The 18460-nt window shown below is 38.9% G+C and overlaps 1 protein-coding gene across 2 annotated transcripts; it reads left to right on the top strand.

Moving 5' to 3' along the window:
• Nucleotides 1–791: 791 nt before the first annotated feature.
• On the top strand, nt 792–11594 carry LOC129261086 (iduronate 2-sulfatase-like). Of its 2 annotated transcripts, XM_054899124.2 has the most exons (8): nt 792–1443; nt 2161–2306; nt 2598–2775; nt 3103–3191; nt 6788–6971; nt 7858–8111; nt 9484–9610; nt 10047–11594. In XM_054899124.2, exons 1-8 carry the CDS (start codon nt 1350–1352, stop codon nt 10889–10891), a joined length of 1917 nt encoding a protein of 638 aa, XP_054755099.2. In that variant the 5' UTR covers nt 792–1349; the 3' UTR covers nt 10892–11594. The 2 variants fall into 2 exon arrangements, with proteins under 2 accessions (XP_054755099.2, XP_063955318.1); XM_064099248.1 differs by lacking the exon at nt 2598–2775 and having other exon boundaries at nt 902–1443.
• Nucleotides 11595–18460: the final 6866 nt, after the last annotated feature.

Raw genomic sequence — 18460 nt, 5'->3', positions numbered from 1 at the left:
AAAAATACACATGACAGCCCCCCCCCCCATCCTCGGAGTCTCCTTTCTTGGATATCATCCTGTCAATCATTTTATAATCTCAGTCGAATCTGCATATTCACTAAACAAATTCAAATTTATGCATATCCCTATTTTTTTCTTTCTCTGTAAAGTTTTTGTTAAGAAGGCCCATAATTGTGTCCGTGCATGGAAACAATTGTGTTGAGCGAATTCACACCTGGAACATGTAGTGAATGACCTCACTTCAACGGTTGTATATCAATGTAAATCATTTGCTGATCGGTGCAAGGTGAGGCAAACCATGGAGCCTGTAGGTCAATGGACAAGCAATATAAATCGTCCAACCTAGCAACACCCAGTGATTGTAATGAAACAGCCCATGAAAGGCCAAGTCCATCCCAACAAAAGGCTGATTTTGAATAGGTATACTTAAACGCACATAACACTCAAAATTTCATAAAATCAGATACAAAATTTTAGGAAAATAATGACTTTTTTAAAGATTCACTTAGAGGTGACATGAGTAGTGTATGAGTGACTCGATGGTATGGTACACTAAATAATATGCCAATATTGCTTTTGCGTATTTGTAATACGAAAAGTTGTTCTCATCAATGTTGAATATTTCATCCCGTTCGACTCCTTTAAATTATCATGCGAAATCGTCATTTTGGTCATCATTATTGAGCTTCATTGTGATTCATTGTGAGTCATTGATTTTTTTTTTTTTTTTTTTTTGGGGGGGGGGGAGGATTTAGACCTAAAATACCGGGACATTCTAAGCGCCTTTCGTAATCATGAACAGGATGCATGGATGAGTATGTTTTAACAAATAATGCGAATGCAAATCGGTGAAGCGGTGAAGATAGTTGATATATATACATTAGGCCTATTCTGACTTGAAAGTGGACATTTCAAAGACTGCCTTTATTGAATGGGATCATGGCTACATGACTGTATGCTCCGACTCGGATGAGTAAAGGCAAGGAGTTATTGGTAAAGGCCCGCCATCCGCGGGTCTACGAATGAACGACAATAACACTGCCAGAATCCGGATTGAAGTTTGAACATTATCCGGGACATTATCCATGCAGGGAAGTGGGAGGTTAGATGTACTAGCCATGTATTGGGCATTTCGATGACATACTAACGACAAGTTGCGTGTAAATATAACCAAGCAGGATATCAAAGCAAGATCGAGTGACAGAATACTTGTCAGACAAATTATAGTCAAGTCAGATATCCGAGCTAGATCAAGTGGTGGAGTACCTTTCACTGAAACAATAGATCAAAGGCCTATACCTCGCAATCTCTGATGCTGGATCAGTGGGCTCTGTAGATCTACAGCAATGGGCTTCCCAGGATGGTTGGTTTGTCCCATTAAAATGTATTTTCTAGCTGTTACATGGTCGGTCTTGACATTCTGCTTTCTACATACATCAGGTAAATACAGTTTGATTTAAATAAAGCAATTGTGGGTCGATAGCAGACTTCCTTATATGATAATTATGTGTTTTTGTGTTTGTGTAGCAGTTAGTATTTGCTTGTCAAAGTATTGGTCATCCGGGGAAGGGGGGGGGGGGGGGTTCCATAGCAAGGTTAATTTAGGTTTACTTGCTTACTCCAGGAGTCTCCCTTCTATTACCCTCCCATCAGTGGTGTACCTAGGATTTTCCACAGGGGGGGGGGGCAAATTCGTCCGCCAAAAAATTTGACGAGCAAAAAAAAAAAAAAAGGGTCATCATACACAAATAGTGGATCTCGTCCGCCAAAAAAATTGACAAGCAAAAAAAAAAAAAAAAGGTCTTCAACCACAAATAAAGAATTTCGTACCAGAAAAAAATTGACAAGCAAAAAAAAAAAAAAAAGGGTCTTCAACCACAAATAAAGGATTTCGTACCAGAAAAAAATTTGACAAGCAAAAAAAAAAAAAAGGTCATCAAGACTCGTCAGGGGGGCAGGGATATATGTCCCTTGCATGGGTTGTGACTCGTCAGGGGGGGGGGCAGTCTGCCCCCCCCCGTAGGTACGCTAGTGCCTCCCATTATTTTCCCATCAGTTTTTCTCAATATATATCTCCCCTCTCTCTCTCCCTCTCCCCTTTCTTTTCAATATCTCCTAATTAACCCTAATTCATATTTTACACTAATAATATGACAGCTATGGACACAGATAGACCCAACGTGTTATTCATCGTCATAGATGATCTACGGCCATCGCTTGGATGCTATGGGGGTCCCATCATATCACCAAATATCGACCAACTAGCAGCTCAGTCAGCTGTCTTTACGAATGCTATGGTACAGGTAATAATTCAAGTCCATTTTTGACAAATCAGTATTCAATAGTTATCAACATAATAAAATATTGTATAGGAAACTGTAACTTTTCGATATGCACTCATCAGAGTAAAATCACATAGCGTTCTGTTCATTTATGCAATTTTACTGCCCGAAGGTTTGCTCTTAATTAGAATATCATGCCAAGGCCGATACTCATCACACTCCTTTTAAACTCAGAATGGACAATTTATAAGATTATTTCTAACAACAGAGACAAACATCAAGATTTGGATATCAATTTGTTTATATTACAAGCAATCATTATGTGCCCCAAGCCGAACATCCTTCCTGACAGGAAGACGCCCCGATACAACCAAGCTCTATGATTTCTCCTCTTATTGGAGGGATGCAGCAGGAAACTACACGACTTTACCACAACACTTCAAAGAACATGGATACTTTACTGCTTCCATTGGGAAGGTCTTCCACCCAGGTGAAAGGGGAAATTCGTGTTGAAATCTGATGTTATTGCTAACTTTATTTTATACGCATGGATACCTAGTAGCTTACAGATTGACATTATCTTCTATAATCGCTATTCGACATTTCTTCTTAATATTCTGGTAGAATATATCCATTTAACGTAAAAAATATGAATCACAAAATGTAATTTTCAATCAACAAAACAAATGATTCTGTACGTTTTGTTGCAGGCAAGCCTTCAATCAGAAATAGTTATTGCGATATTTATGATTTATTTTGAAACGGATTGTAAGTTTCTTGCAAAAAATGCCCCTCTGTGTAAATTTATCCCATGCAGGAATAGCGAGTGGTGGCAATGACGATTATCCATACAGCTGGTCAATACCAGCATACCATCCGTCAACAGATAAATACATATATGCAAAGGTAAAAGTGTTAACCCCCGGCTCCCGGGGGTCTCTGCCATTGAAGAGTGGACAACACCCGCGAGAATAGTCCTGAAAAAGGAGGACCCCGTACGAGGACTCGAGGGCATGCATGCCGATATATATAGGACATGCACTCTAAACGCGGATTTTATGCAGATGATGTCCAAGATTTGCACGCTCTAAGCGAGGATTGTTGTGGGGATGTCCCAGATTTGCAAAACTACATAGGCCTACTTTATTAGGCCGTGTTTATGCATCCATTTTTCAGGCCAGAATCAGCGTTTCCAAACGTGGTTAGTCCAAAACACGGTTGCGTCCATGCTTACTTTCATTTAAACGCTGTTTCAAAACGCCGATCGTAAACTCACAAATAGGTGCGTTTGTAAACGTCGTTTGACCAGACAGAATCAGGCTTTCTGGGGAAGTATAAACAGAACCACGATCGTAAACGTGTTTAAATGACGTCATTTGGTGCATGCTTCCGGTGAGATGAAAATCCGCGGGCAAATACAGTCGCATTGCTCCATGGTCGCATGTTACCTCCACGGAATTGCCTCTCATCTCCCTTGTTACATTCGCATGTGTGATAATTGATATAGTACTATCACTAGTATTACTCTTCCAATTTGTCATCACGATGAATGTTGAGGGATTTACAACAACAAAAAACCTGGAACATGAGTTATAATGAGGAGACATCGCCAGATGCCCATAAACAAATAGATGTTTTATTATTTTATTATGTATTCTTTAATTTAATTCTTTATTTTTTCTCACTATTATCCTCACCATGGTGGAAAATATATGGCTAGGTCAAGTAGCTTCATGCAATGACTAAAATATCGGAAATTGTTCGATGTTTAAATAACAGTCAACACTGGCGTAAATCCGTGTTGATGGGTGGGGGGGATGACTGAAATATTTTGGCTTTTTTTTTTTGCAATCACGTTTTTAGATATGCAAGGAATTTTCATTGATATATCCACAGTGGCGTACCGTGGGTCACGGCATTGGGGAGGGGGCACCAGCAAAATGTTTGAATCACTGAGTGAGCGCACTCAGTTGCCAGTTATACTGACCTAATAGAGACATTTTCTGGACAATGTCATAAAACGGATATGCATCTCACTGATCAAATAATGCGAGCGCGAAGCGCGAGCTGAATTTTTTTAATATCAACACATAACAAGAGACATTATAATCAAATTTGTGTAATCATGATAGGTACCGTCTCGCTAAACAAAACGAGCGCGAAGCGCGAGCTGAAGTTTTCGTATATTTTGACCCCAAACAGCGAGATTTTGAGGAATATATTTTAGGAATCCATTAAGAGTATGCATATCTCACCATAGTCATCTAATGCGAGTGCCAAGCGCTTGCTGGTTTATAAGAATTACATCTGAACACATGAAACACTTGTTGTAGTCATTGCAATCATGATTATCATACGCATCTCCCTAATTAAATATTGCGAGCGCGAAGCGCGAGCTGAAAATTTAGATAATTCAGACCTGAAGTGGGGCATTCTAAGGTTTCTTTGTGGGAATTAACTAGGACCATACGTATTTCAATATCCAAATGATGCGAGCGCGAAGCGCGAGCTGAAAATTTTTGATATTCAGATCAGAAGAAAGGACATTTTAAGGACTGATTTTAGGAATTCATGAAGAGCAGACATATCTCACCAATCCACTAATGCGAACGTAATCACGGACAGTAAAATGTTTCATATATACGAAGACCTTAACATGGGGCAATCACTTTTTGAGTCATGAAAAAGAAGCATATGTCACTACATAAAACAATGATAACTCAAGTGCTAGGAAATATATTTGGTTTATATTGACTTGAAAACGGGATGTTTCAGTACAACAGGACTATACATCTCGTTAACAGACAATGCAAGCACCAGGCCCTGGGCAAATTATGTTTCATGAAGTTATGATAAAAACGTTTCTTATGTAATGTAACATAACATAATTATAATATAACATTATAATTAATAATATTTTCTTCTTTCCCACTATACGCTTCTCTTCCTTTCTCCCTCTTTTCTCCTTTTCCCCTTTTCCCGTTTTTTTTTTGGTCAGCCGACGGGGGGGGGGGGGGGGTACGTGCCCCCCCGTAGTTACGCCACTGTATGTCCATATGGCAAATACCCCTCCAATATTATTATCTTTTTTACCCCATGATGGTTTAATGGTTTTATTAGAGATTACATTAAAAAAGAATTGACATTCCATCTTGATCCCTTCCCATAGACCCCAACATTAATTAATTGGAAGAAACGGGAGTTTCTCTTCAATGTTATAATAAGGACATAAGTATTTCGATTGGAAATGGTGAACTGGCTCTTTATTTGCATTTTATGATTCAATAATATTGTTTTATTTTTAAGCGGTATTTCAGGAAGAATTTTCACCAATAAAACAATTATCTCTTGTAATTTTTTTTCATTTCTTTCGTAAAAAGTGGGGGGATGTTTGTACAGGCCATCCCCCCCTCCTCGAAAAGTGGGGGGGGGGGGGATATATCCCCCCCCCATCCCCCCCGGGATTTACGCCAGTGACAGTCAACGTACCTTCCCCATAACAACTCTCGGAAAAAAAACTTTCGAAAAAGGGCGCGCCCAATTTGACCTCGCTTTCCTGCTCAACGAAAATTACGATGCGAAGCCAGCTGGAGTTAGTGATTTCGCCTCTGAAAAGTGAAGCATAAACAGCACTCCCAGAACCACGTTTACGATCGGCGTTTTGAATCGACGTTTGAAAACGCTGATTCTGTCCTCGCAATGGAAGCATTAATTAGACCATCGCGGGGACCATCTTGATTTAAGGGTTTTTATTCCTATTGTCTGCGTTTTTGACACTCCATTCGCATTCCACGCCAAAACGCGCGAAAAGCATCGCTCTTTCTCGTGCCGGATGCTGTCCACTGTCCACTAGAAGTGACCCCCGGGAAACTTAATTTCTATGCATAATTTCAATCAATATAATTATGTTAGCATTGGATACCCATGATGTGAATAAAATACTTTTAAAAATCATTTCCTGACATCAATAAATTGATTTTCAGTTTAAAAATTAAATTGATTTCATTTGTTTTATGTGGCTGATTACGTTGTACGATTTTTGTTTACCTGTCATGAAATATATTTGCTCTCTTGCCTTGCTCCCTCTCAAATCAGAACCTCATATTTTTTACTTTAATATTTCTGTGTCATTGCTCCTGGGCAGCTATGGGCGGTATCAGGGAGTGGGGGGGGGGGGGTATGTGATAAAAAGATGACTTCACTTATCTTTTTTTAATGAAAAATTGGGTTATTGTTTAGGTCTAGTTATTCGACCAAACTCATTGAATTCAACGCTCTTCTCATTTTACGTCTTCATCTCATCTATAAATACCTTATTTTCTTTTCTATTTTTTCTGATTAATTTTTAACATACTTGCACCATGAATGTTCGTCCTTGACCCATTGGCACTAACAGTTCAAGGTATCTTGACCTAAATTTATTTTAACTAAAACTGGAATAATTTTGAAAAATACTGATCAGGAAGGTAATGATTCTAGATTTAAGGTGTCTTTTCTTTCAGGTATGCCCGAGCATCGATGGATCCCTGCAATCCAATGCCATGTGTCCCATCGATGTAGACAAGATGCCCGAGAAAACACTACCGGATCTTCAGGCGTTCGACCGTGCAGCAGAAATTCTTCGAAATCTGTCTTCTGCGGAAACCTTCAAAGATAGATTAGAAGATATTGAAAATAACGGAGACGGTGCCGAGTATCTTTTTGTTTATCATTATTCTTAAAGGAAAGGCCTATCCTCGAATCAATAGATTAGATCTTTAAAAACATATCTCTCAGCAAAAGATTACGCACATATTGATATAAATATCTATATGTTCTAAATTGTATTATTTGTGACATCTTGCGATTTGCTTTCCATAACTACGACGCACGCAGAATATAATATATTGTGTTACTGTTTACCTTGTTTTATCAAACAAGTTTTCAAACATAGGACCCTATCAGTAAAAGTCATAAGGCCACAACATTTTTTTCAAATCAGGTGTAATTAAAGAAAGTTATGATATTCTCAATCTTTCGCTTAATTTCACAAAACTATAAGCGAAACTCTGAAGGCCATGTTATAGGGCCTATCCAATTTCGATGAAATTTTGAGTGCTTTGCTTGATTTCATATTTCAATCAGAGAGCCGTGGGTTCGAATCCTACAAGCATGGCGCTATTTCCTTCAGCAAGAAATTAATTAACATTTTGGTTACACTCAACCAAGGTACCCGTTAGGAATATTTATTCCTTGAAATGCTTTTGCGCCAAAATGGCGGACTGGCTGTGTCTTTTTCCCGGTATCCCATTTTGTAGGCCAGAAATCTGGTTTGGTGCTGATGATTATGATCATTTCTTAATAAGGCAGGGAGGGGGGGGGGGGTGGGGGTCATGCCAAACAAAGAGATTATTTATGCACCGACATAATAACGTACCTGACTATTGCATGGTGCTTTTTTCTTCTTTAGAAACCCCTCCCCCCCCCCCCTCTTGAGTTAAGGTCGTCATCACGAACGGATCGTGCCCCCAAGTCGCATCCAACAGTATCATGAATATTCATTCTTATTAGAACTTCATTTCGTTTCGTATAGCCCGGTCACATCATTCCATGAAGACACCGTTCTTTCTGGCTGTCGGCTATCGAAAACCTCACCTTCCCTGGAAATACCCGAAGGAGTACCAAACCTTGTATCCCCTGAGCTCGGTCGAAATCGCTTCTAATCCGAACATTCCCGATCAAATGCCGAGTGTGGCATGGGAGGTGTTCGGGAGGATGAGAAAGGGTGCTGACCTAAGGACGCTGAAATTACCCCTCCCGTATGGCACTTTCCCGCTGAACTATCATGTAAGGTTATGATTAAGGATTGGCGATTATATTTCATTAGAGGAAGGGCGGTCAAAATACCCCCCCCCCCTTATAAGGCTGCATGGCCGGCCGTCAGATGGTAAAACGGTCTAACTCGAAAATTTGACTTTTTGAGGTAAATTCACTTTCCTCGTAATGTGAGGGCGCTCTTTCCAATGGTGCTATCGAGAAAATCCCACCTTGTCTTGATTTAGAAATAATTTCCGCTATCTTGGCACTTTTTTTGTATTTTTCCTTCAGATTTGATGGTAAAATGGTCTATCTTTGAGTGAGCCCATTGTCGGTAATATCGTTTGGAGGTAAAACGAGCTATCTATTACATAAACCTTTAAACTTCTTAATTGAGATTTTTGAATCATCGCTGTCAGATGGTAAAATGGTCTATCTTCGAGTTAGACCAGTTTACCGCCACGTCACACGGCCGTCAGATGGTAAAACGGTCTATCTCGAAAATCGCTGAAGAATGTTGTGCATTGGGTAAGATGGTAAAATGGATCTTACCCATCTCGAAGATAGACCATATATAGTTTGAGTGTATACATGTGCTGTGGTTAAACAGTCTATCTACACAAAAATCTCATTTATTTCATAATTAAAACCCCAAATAAGCTAAATAATCTTCAGTTATTAGTGTTTATTGTGCTTCTTTTCCCATTGCTAAAATGCATAATTTCCGTCTCATAAAAAAGCTCAAACCTCTAAACTTTAAAGTAATTTTTTCTCAGAACAGCGATTTTTGAGATAGACCGTTTTTGCTTTTGCATCTGCTTTTATTTCATATATTTTCTGGCCACCATCTAGACTTCGGCAAAGTACGGGAGCTAGGGGGTGGAGTATGAGGGTATAACTGCCTGTATCGGATGGCGGGACAATTATAATCATGGTGCAAATGCTCGATAGGCATGGGGATAAGAAAAAAAAGAATATCAAAACCTCAACAAGCTGTCTTCTGTTCCTCACGATGAAACATGCAGAGGTCATATTAGGGTTCGTCTGGTTCAACCATACCACCATGGTTCAACGTTTTTGCTCCCTTTCCATATCTCGACGCATTCCCGCCTGTTATCAACTCTATAGGGTCTATAGGATACAGTTCACTTTCTCTCTCGGAAATTCAACTTAAATTTAACTATTAGGCCTTTTCTTTTCCCCTCACACAAAGTTAAAACTTGTAAATGTAATTTGATGACAAACAGTAAAGCCTGATAAAATAATGTTGATTTTTTTTTTTTACTTCTAAATTTTTCCCACAATTTTCAGCACTATTGGTCATTAGTCTGCATGGTCTGGAAATCCACATTGTAATTGCTTTTTATTGGTATGGATTTTTATTGACTCTTAACTATTCAAGGGACCTCTGCGTCAAAACTACTATGCAGCGTCAACCTTCATGGACTATCAAGTAGGCCGACTGCTCAACGTTCTGGAAGAATCTGGCTTCGCTGATAACACCATTATTATGTTTGTTGGTGACCACGGCAAGTTAACATTATTTATGATTTATTATGATTAATAATTATAATCATGAAGAATGGTGAACTGGTGATCACGAAGATGATAATAATGGTGAAGATGATGGGTGATATATATAGGCCTAGTTCACATGGACATATCGAGGGCATTGAGAAGACACACACGAGGTCGGGTGCGAGGTTGGGCACGATCGAGGTACCGAGAACAGTTTCAACACGTCCTATAGGCGTTAGTACATAATATTACATTTCATTTTTATTATTGAAAAGTTTGTTGAATCCAGTCTGGTTTAATTAATGTTCATGATTTCTTCAATCCAAGCTGTCAGGAAACACATGTTTTACCTATTTTTATAAACCACTATTTTCTTTACTCTGAAGTGTAATGACTAGCTTAAATATACGTTAGGTCTAATAATTGTTTAAACCTCTACTTATACAGGATGGCAGCTTGGCGAGCATGGAGAATGGTGCAAGTTTTCAAACTTCGAATTGGCGACTAGAGCCCCTCTGATGGTTTACATTCCTGGTCTGACTGACACACGCTGGAATTCGGTCAAAAAATTCAATCTTATTGATCCTCTACAGACTGAGAAGAAAGTGACGGACAATGTGCCTAGAAAGGATAAAAAAATGGGTACTAAACTGGACAGGTACCTCCATAAAAACGCTGTCGGTGCCGTGGCAATACTTGATGAGAGACAACTTTACACATTCACCGAAGACAACAGTACGGAGGACATAGAGCTTTTAGATAATGCATACATCGAGGACTTTGTCGAGTTTGTCGATATCTTTCCTACACTTGCAGATCTAGTAAACATTACCATTCCTCCGATATGTCCGGAGAAATCTTTCAATATTGATTTCTGCGCCGAAGGTGTAAGTTTTGCTCCATTGATCGAACACCGGATGCGCGACGGTATTTCAAGCGGTAATTCCGACCGCGTCACAAATTTCAAGCGGTGGAAGAACGCGACGTTCAGTCAGTATCCAAGACCACGTGTGGTTCCAGAAGACGAGGGTAGTGATGTCCCTCATCTTGTCAACATAACCATCATGGGTTACGCCATGAGAACAAGAGAATATCATTATACAGAATGGATTGGCTTCAATCACATAACCTTTGAAGGCAACTGGACTGACGTCAAAGCCAAGGAGCTCTACATCAATGCCATAGACCCAGATCAAAATCAAAATGTCGCAGATGATATTCAGTATGAGACGCTTGTCAGAGATCTAAGCCAACGCCTCAAGAGGGGATGGCGTGACTGCTTACCGAATTGATTTATCTTCACAGAACAAAATGTAAATTAATTGATCAGAGCTAAGTTTGTTTTGACACTTGATCATCGTTTCATTTAGTATTATTAGTTCATTTGCTCAAGATATTGCTATACCGTGTTGCACGACCAATCATGTCAATCGTTATAGTCTGCTGCAGGCACAGACCCTGATTGAAATCTTGATCATAGCACGTGTGTCTTCACACAAAGAGTAGAACATAATATAAAATTTGCCTTCAGCCCTGCATTCAGTACACAAATCATTGTAGGCTTTGCATTCAGACTCCTTAAATTGAGTGAAGGGTCTGCACAGCAGACTGTGCCAATGGAAGGCTAAAGTGCCAAGTAAGAAAAATAGCTGATGAAACATACTGTAGCACCGGGTGTCTCGGGGTGATGATTTCAGTTCACTTCTGTGTAGGCCAAAATCGTCGTGATCATTTTGGTGCAACACTATTTCATTGCTATTAATATAGCCCAATCGATTAATCGCTCCCTGTCATCAATTATGCTTATTCAATATTATTTTTTTGATATATGTTTTGGTTTGTCACATTCTCAAGCAGTTTGCTTATACAATGACAGTCTGTCAAGTGATTTTATGTTCAAATATGTATTATTTGATTTATTGTAAAAAAGAAAGATCTGTTATATTTGTAATGCCATTGCTATGCAGAAGAAAATAAATAAAATCAAATTAATAAGCCCAATCTGTTTTGATAAAATTGTGTATTTTCACGAAACAGCAAATACTCCAATACTCCGTCTTATATTATGGCTTTTGATACCATTCTGTAGGGAATCGGTGATGGGAAGACCTATAAATGTCAAGTCATCGTTTTTATTCGGGAGTTACACGAGCCAATTCTATATTTGTTATCACTTTTTTCTTAATCTGTTTTCGACTATATTCCTATATTGACTACTTGATAAATGATAGGGGTCGGCGGTGTCGGCCCATGCAATGCTGCCTCTGTCTATATGCATAAAGGCCACCGCACACCTTGGTCTGCGACCTGATTTTGGAATTAAATGTATAGTAGAATTTGATGCTAGTATTGAGCCATCTTACAGTATATGTTCTAAATCATCGTACGAATACCTATGTTCAAATGTGTGACTTTGCTATCATCCTTAATTATTAGAATAAAAGCGTATTTTAATAAATATCTAGTCGAGTCGTAATGGCGGCATAGTATAGGCTTAGTACGATTGGCTCCGATTTAAACTAATTTGGCCTTTAATTACTACAAAATAAAAGTTTGCAATCACCAAGATTGTTATTAATATTCGTGCAGCTAAGTTTAAGCTCAATTAAAAAATCACTCTTTTCATTCAAATTTTCAGAAAACGGGCAAAATGCGATTTGTTTTCCAAAATCGGATCGTGGACCAGCCTTGTATATTAAAGGTCTGCAGTGGCCTTTCACAAATAAGCAGTTGATTGCAAATATTTTTGTTAGCTATAGGGAGGCAGTCTTTGATTTCGTTCACACCAGTGGGACTGCAACCATTGAACCAAAATCAAATTCCTTTGGTTGGTAAAACTAAAACGGCATAAATATATAAATATCACTGAAGGTGATCAATGTCCCCGCCCTATGGCGTCACCATTACGTAATGCAGTTTTGAAGACATTTAAGAGAATTTATCTTGCATGTCTTTACCCCAAGATGAATATTTGTGCAAACTTTCATGAGCACTAGCTAAAAACTGGGGAAGTAGTCGGATCCACAAGGAGTTTTCCTGGATTTTCGCCATGTAATATATTGTTACCATGGTAACGCAATTTCTGACAAATGCAAAAAATGTGTTTTGCACATCTTTGTGTGTGCCAAATTTAATGAGAATTGGTTGAAACTAATGAAGTAAATTTAGTTCGAATCGCAATGCTTTACCTAATTTTCGCCATAATAGGTTATTACCATGGCAACGTGATTTCTGACACACACAAACATTGGGACTTGTACATCCGGATATCTCGAGACCAATGTGTATGTCAAATTTCATGAGCATTGGTTAAAAACGTAGGTAGTAGTTCGAACCGCAAGATTTTTACCTTATTTTGCCATAAAATACATTCAGGACCGTGGCGAAGGGGGGGGGGGGGGGGATCCGGCACACCAACTACCCTTGATATCGTCGGATATCGTTGGTAAATCTATGCGCCCGTCGGGAGAGGAAACTAGACGGAAGGAAATAAAAAGAAAAGAAATGAAAATAAAAGGGACAAAGCGAAAGAGGAAACAAAATAAAAATAAAATAAAAATAAAATAAAAGGAATGCAAGAGAGAGAAAAGGGGATGGGGTAGGCGAAGTTTTGAGGTAAACCTGGGTCCGTGCAAATAGAAATGTGGAGTTTGAGATGTTGTCCGCCGGTCATGGACCTGGGAAGCGGGGGTGCTGCGTGTATTATTTTTCATAGGCAGCACCCCCACAAAATCAGGTTCCCCCTGTATATTTTCGAATATGTTATAATGTACATAATTATCACATCCGACAATCACATACTACTGTCGTTCACATATTCCAATAACATATATCCCTCCGGCACTCCGATGCAGACATGTACGTCGCGTGCGATACGTGATAACCATACCATAAAGATATATTACAAGTTATTATACATGTATTTCTCTATTCCATATACACACTACTCGATAGCAGGGAGGGACATGGATGTGGTTGGACTGGAAACTTCCAGGTTTTATGTCGAATCAAGTGTGCGCGCGCTCGACCACCCGTGTTTTGTATAAACAATATTACGAGTCAGACAAGAGAAATTTCAGTCTTTTCGCCCGGCCCCATGGCCCTGGGAAGCGGGGGATGCTGCGTATGTTATTTTCCATAGGCAGCACCTCCTGGAAATCTGGTAGGTATGAACATGGACCTATGACAGAAATGTAATGAAAATGAACGACGTTTTGTAAAAACCTCCCCCGCCCCCCTTCAGAATTTTCCGACACAGTACTTGAAATAGTGTTTAAATTCACCCTTTTTCAGATCGGAATATCAAATATTTTTTGCTCGCGCTTATAGCGCTCGCACACAGATCTCCTCCCGATATAACTGATCGGGGGAATGCAGGTGGACTTTTCCCTCTACACTTATTCGAATAGTGCAGTAGTTGCAGTAAACACTGATTTCATGAGAAAGTCTGTAAAACCAGGCTTAATTGTCAGTATATCATCGAGGATCTAGATCTGGTACAGTTACATAAACTGAACTTTGTGAAATCTTGAAATCTACGCTGAATAATGTTCAGACTGAACTTCCCCAACACAGATAAGCGCACGTGGGACAGTGTATAATTATTGCTTTGAGCGTCGGGCCCGACGCTCTACCCGAATCCTGTGCTTATTTGCTGATTTCTCAGCAATTACACAATTTCTTCCAGAATCCTTTGGCACATGCGTTTTATTTATACAAACAGACACTTTGGTGGTCATTTCATTGGATTCTGTACGAACTCACTTTGATATCGTTACCAAAACTAGCATTTACCTTTAACGTGCAAAGGTGGTGACATCTCCTCTACAAGGGGCCTACATTTAACTCCTATCCGAGAGACGGAGTGTTTTCCACTGTAACATAGCCTGCAATCTGGCCTGCATGTATGAAACAGGGGAGAGACTCGGCCCCCCTTCTGGATCCGCCAGTGATTTGGTCTATACTGTCAGTTCGTCCACCATTTCGTCTAATATAACCAGTTGGTCCAATAGCTATTTAGTCCCTATACCATTTCGTCTAATTAGCCTAAGTGTTAATTGGGCGAAATGAATGATAAGATGGATATTTAGGCCAATTAGACCAAGTGGTTATGAGACGAAATGGTCATGTATATAGACGAATTGGTGATTAGATGAAGTGCATGATTGGACCACTGATGGTTTATTGGACCAAATGCTTGTTAGACGAAATGTTGATGGACGTAACGGCATTAGACTAAATGAAGATAGACCATGTGATAAGTGGACGAGTTGGCAATAGACGATTTGGCGCCCAGCCCCCGGCCTGCATGGTGCTTTGAGCTGCGAAGTGCTCCAATTTATTATCAGTCTTCAAATTTTGAAAACTTTCTCATCTGGTCTTGGTTACCCCTATAAATCTTGCAAGTCATATAGAATTCAAAATTTCTCTCTGAGTATTCCTGGTCGTATAGTTGCTGTGGAGTGAGATGAATAAAATGATCTTTTCAATATGAGAACATGGGGCTTAAAAATTAAGTGTTCAACTCAATAAGCACAAATTATTTTTCTCATGATTTTAATATTCATCATCATTTTTTTAGCGAGATAGGCCTACCCTGCATTACCAAAAAGTGTTGAATAGGCCCTATATTCCGCTCGCACTACGCGCTCACATTAATTGTTTAATCATAATTATATATAGCATTCTGTTCATGTTTACAAAAAACTGCTAACGAGTATTAAAACATTTCAGCACGGCAGGGCCCTGCATGGGAACGATTTTTTGGCTGGGGGTGCTGAGGTAGGCCTAAATTCAGGGGCGGATCCAGCTTTCGCCAATAAGGGGGTGGGGGGTAAAAAAAAATTCACCTATATTTTCCCCGATCGGCCACTCAAAGATCATTTTTGTTTGTTTCTTCGCAACAGTCACTTCTTTGCTTTATTCTTACAAAACTTTGTAATCTCATTAGCCATATATTAGTAGTGCGAGCGCGAAGTGCGAGCTAGCTTTTTGAAAATGTCATGTATCTTGTCCTGAAAATCGAACAATCTGGCCAATGTTTGTGATCCTGAACAAAATCCGTGTATAACCGGTGGAAAAGGGACCTGTTAAGGACTGTTTGTAGTTAGCCAGAAGCGATACATATTCAATAATCAAATAATTCCAATTCCAACCTAAAAATTGAAATTCTAAGAATATTTTGTTATCATGGGCAGGATAGGCATATAACTAAACAATGCGAGCGCGAATCGTGAGCGGAAAAAAAGATTTAGACCTAAAAACGGGTCACTCTATTCATGTTTTGTAAATCATGAAAATAATGGGTAATCGGGTATCCTAAATAAATAATGTGAGCGGGAAGCGCAAGCATAAAATTTGAGTCTGAAACTGTATAATTTAAGCATGTTTTAAATAAAGAACAGGCTGTGTCTCTCAATAAACATGCATGCGTGTGTTTAAGATTTATACAGAGTATCTGGGCATTCTAAATATATTTTTATCATGAAAATCAATAATGTGATCGCGAAGCCCGAGCTGAAAATATTTGATAGTCCTATCTAAAAAAGGGTTATTTCAAATACTAATTCAAGCACTGTATAGGAAAATCGTGAAGTGGATATTATGGATCGCTCTTAATAAATGATGTGAGCGCGAAAGCAAGCTGACATTTTTATTATTCTTATTTTGACCTAGGACCTGGACGTTCTAAGGACATTTTGTCATCATATGAAAATGATGACTTTCTTCTATTCTTCTTCCTAAGCGCAAGATATTTCATTCTGAAAAAGGACAATTTAATTATTAGGAATTCATGAATATGTTATTTTTGTATTTATTAATCTAATAAGCCTAATGACAGCTCGAAATTTGTTGATATTAATTGCTGAAAACCTGATATTTCAAGCACTTTTGTAATTATGAATAGGATACAGAAGTTGATATATTTTTGATAAATTAATGAGAGTGCAAATCGCTAAGTCATGAAAAGGGGATTTTAAGTAGTTTGTTTTAGAATTGCTTATTATACATAAAATTATTGAGGTATACATTACTCACCAATCGAATGCGAGCGCGCAGCAATGGCTGATCCGTTTTGACAATCAAACCTGAAAATTAAGGGATATTTTGAGAACTTTATGGAATACACGAAGAGAATATATAGGTACCTGACAAATCAAATAACGCGAGCGAGCAGCGCGAGCTGAAAATGTTGAAACTGAGACAATAAAACGGACATTTCACAGAGCACTTTTTGAAAATCCATTTATAAATCAAACAATATAATTAAAGCTCGATGTCGGAGCTGAAATATGTTTTGTATATTGACTTCAAAACTTGATATATTAAGCTCCATATCAGCCTATTGAGGAAGAATCTCATGTAGGCCTGTCTTATCAAACATGCAATGCAAACGCGAAGCGCGAGCGAAAACTTTATATAATAACATGAAAGGTTTGTTATTTTATTTTCCAAGTTGTCCCCTCACCTCATTTTATTCACCCTTCTTCATCCTCTTATTTTCTCCTCTCTTTTCCCTTCTTTTTCTTTTTTAAAATGCCTTCCCCTTTTTTTGCTTCGCCAATAGGGAGTCCCGAGCCCATTGGACCCGCCTAAGTAAATTTGACCAGCAAAACAAGGTTTCACTATACAAAATGAAGGTCGTTTTGGTGCCAAGAAATTTGATAAGCCAAAAAAGGGTTTCAACACAAGATGTTGGTCATTTTCCATACATTTCTCCTGTGTGACACACCAACCAGAATTCCAGGGGTGCTGCCTATGGAAAATAATACACACAGCACCCCCTAGAAAAATCTTGGGGGTGCCAGCACCACCGCTTCCCAGGTCCATGCTCTTCGCGCTGTATTATTTTTTTTTCGGGTGATCATCTTTACGAGGCACTGCAAACAGCCTGCATGTTGCAAGTCACGGGGTCAGTGTTATAGAGCCTATATACTGCAGTTTATATTAACAATTCAAGCTCATCATGCTTCGCGCTCGATTTTATGAAACAGGCAACAAAATAATGTTTCGGTCTTTGCCCCCACCCTATTTGCCCCCCAGGGGCGGATCCAGCCTTCGCCCATAAGGGGGGGGGGCGGCGGAATTTTTTTTCAGCCATACTTTCCCCGATCGGCCGCTCGAAGATGATTTTTTTATTGTTCCTTTGAACATGGACCTATTAGGTCCATGCTTTGAAGGGGTAGTCCTAATAGTCACTTCTTAGCTTTATTCTTATAAATCAGCATAAACATATAGGATCATAATCCTTATTCATATAATGCGAGCGCGAAGCGCGAGCAAATTTTGTTGTTATTTTATGTATTTTGTCCTAAAATTTGAACATTCTGGGCAATGTTTGTTATCCTGAAAAAGATGTGTATGTAATCAACTAATTACTATGAACGCGAAGCGCAAGCAGAAATTTTAATATGCGTTTTGAACTGATAAAAAAAGAACCTGTTAAGGACTGCTTGCAGTAAGCCATGAAGACGTTACATATTTCAACAATCAAATAATGCGAACGCGAAGCGCGAGCTGAAAATTTTTGACATTTCTTTCTAAAGAATTTAATTCTAAGCACTCTTTGTAACTTAAACAGGATAGCTATATATTTAAACAATTGATGCGAGCGCGTAGCGCGAGCGGAAAACTTTGAGATTTAGACCTTAAAACGAGACACTCTAAATTCATCTTTGTAAATCATGAAAAGGATGAGTAATTTTGGATCTTCCTAACAACAATAATTCGAACCCAAAGCGCAGGCTGAAAATTTTTAACATTTCTACAATCTACATAAAGAATGGAAAATTTTAATCAATTTTTATAATCGTGAACAGGATAACTATGTAACTAAACAATTGATGCGAGCGCGAAGCGCG

This window comes from Lytechinus pictus, chromosome 5 (assembly GCF_037042905.1).
Source record: "Lytechinus pictus isolate F3 Inbred chromosome 5, Lp3.0, whole genome shotgun sequence".
Taxonomy (NCBI): Eukaryota; Metazoa; Echinodermata; class Echinoidea; order Temnopleuroida; family Toxopneustidae; genus Lytechinus; species Lytechinus pictus.
Note: the sequence above shows the minus strand (reverse complement) of the source record. Positions and strands in the feature narration are given on the sequence as shown.